This window comes from Littorina saxatilis, linkage group LG15, assembly GCF_037325665.1.
Source record: "Littorina saxatilis isolate snail1 linkage group LG15, US_GU_Lsax_2.0, whole genome shotgun sequence".
NCBI lineage: Eukaryota > Metazoa > Mollusca > Gastropoda > Littorinimorpha > Littorinidae > Littorina > Littorina saxatilis.
This window is the reverse complement of record NC_090259.1, coordinates 6,668,714-6,669,582: the sequence shown is the minus strand read 5'-3', so window position 1 is coordinate 6,669,582 and position 869 is coordinate 6,668,714. Positions and strand designations below refer to the sequence as shown.

The 869-nt window shown below is 42.7% G+C and overlaps 1 protein-coding gene across 1 annotated transcript in view; it reads left to right on the top strand.

Annotated features, from left to right (window-relative positions):
• The window catches only part of LOC138948478 (zinc finger protein 83-like), a 1,339-nt gene extending 470 nt beyond the window's left edge, over positions 1–869 (top strand). Inside the window, exon 2 of the mRNA XM_070320032.1 lies at positions 385–869. Within this exon, the coding sequence (XP_070176133.1) occupies positions 385–869 (485 nt within the window). The remainder of the gene's footprint in view (positions 1–384) is intronic.

The following is an 869-nucleotide window of genomic DNA, read 5'->3' as shown; positions in this document are numbered from 1 at the left end:
ACAAAATGAAGTTATCATCAATGAAATATGTACGGTTCAGTCGCATTTCTCAAATACAAATAAATGTCTACCTTTAAGTGAAGTTGCTTGTCTCTGAAGTCTATGCGCTTACGTTGTAGTTCTTCAGACGCAAAATACATGTATATAAGGCTTCAATTAAATTCACTTCTATCCAGTGCACTACAGATGCAGAAGTGTAGTTCTCAGAGACAAACACAAATCTGCATAAAATGAAGGTGCTCATTCCTGAAAAATGCTAGCTGGCGTTATGTTCTCAGAGGAGAAAAACAACAACATATTTTAGGATAAAAAGAACTTCACTTCTCTCAAGTGCATTACATTGTGCGAAGGTGTAGTTCTCAAAGTGAAATGTGTGCTGCACAGAGAAGAAAAAACCCAACCAATGTGCAATTAGTGCTGCACAGAGAAGAGAAAAACCCAACCACTGTGTGATCGGTGCTGCACAGAGAATAGAAAAACCCAACCACTGTGTGATCGGTGCTGGTCAGAGAAGAGAAAAACCCAACCAATGTGTGATTGGTGCTGGTCAGAGAAGAGAAAAACCCAACCACTGTGAGATTGCTGCTGGTCAGAAAAGGGGAAAACCCAACCACTGTGCGATTGGTGATGGTCAGAAAAGGGGAAAACCCAACCACTGTGCGATTGGTGCTGGTCAGAGAAGAGAAAAACCCAACCACTGTGTGATTGGTGCTGCACAGAGAATAGAAAAACCCAACCACTGTGTGATCGGTGCTAGCCAGAGAATAGAAAAACCCAACCACCGTGAGATTGCTGCTGGTCAGAAAAGGGGAAAACCCAACCACTGTGCGATTGGTGATGGTCAGAGAAGAGAAAAACCCAACCACTGA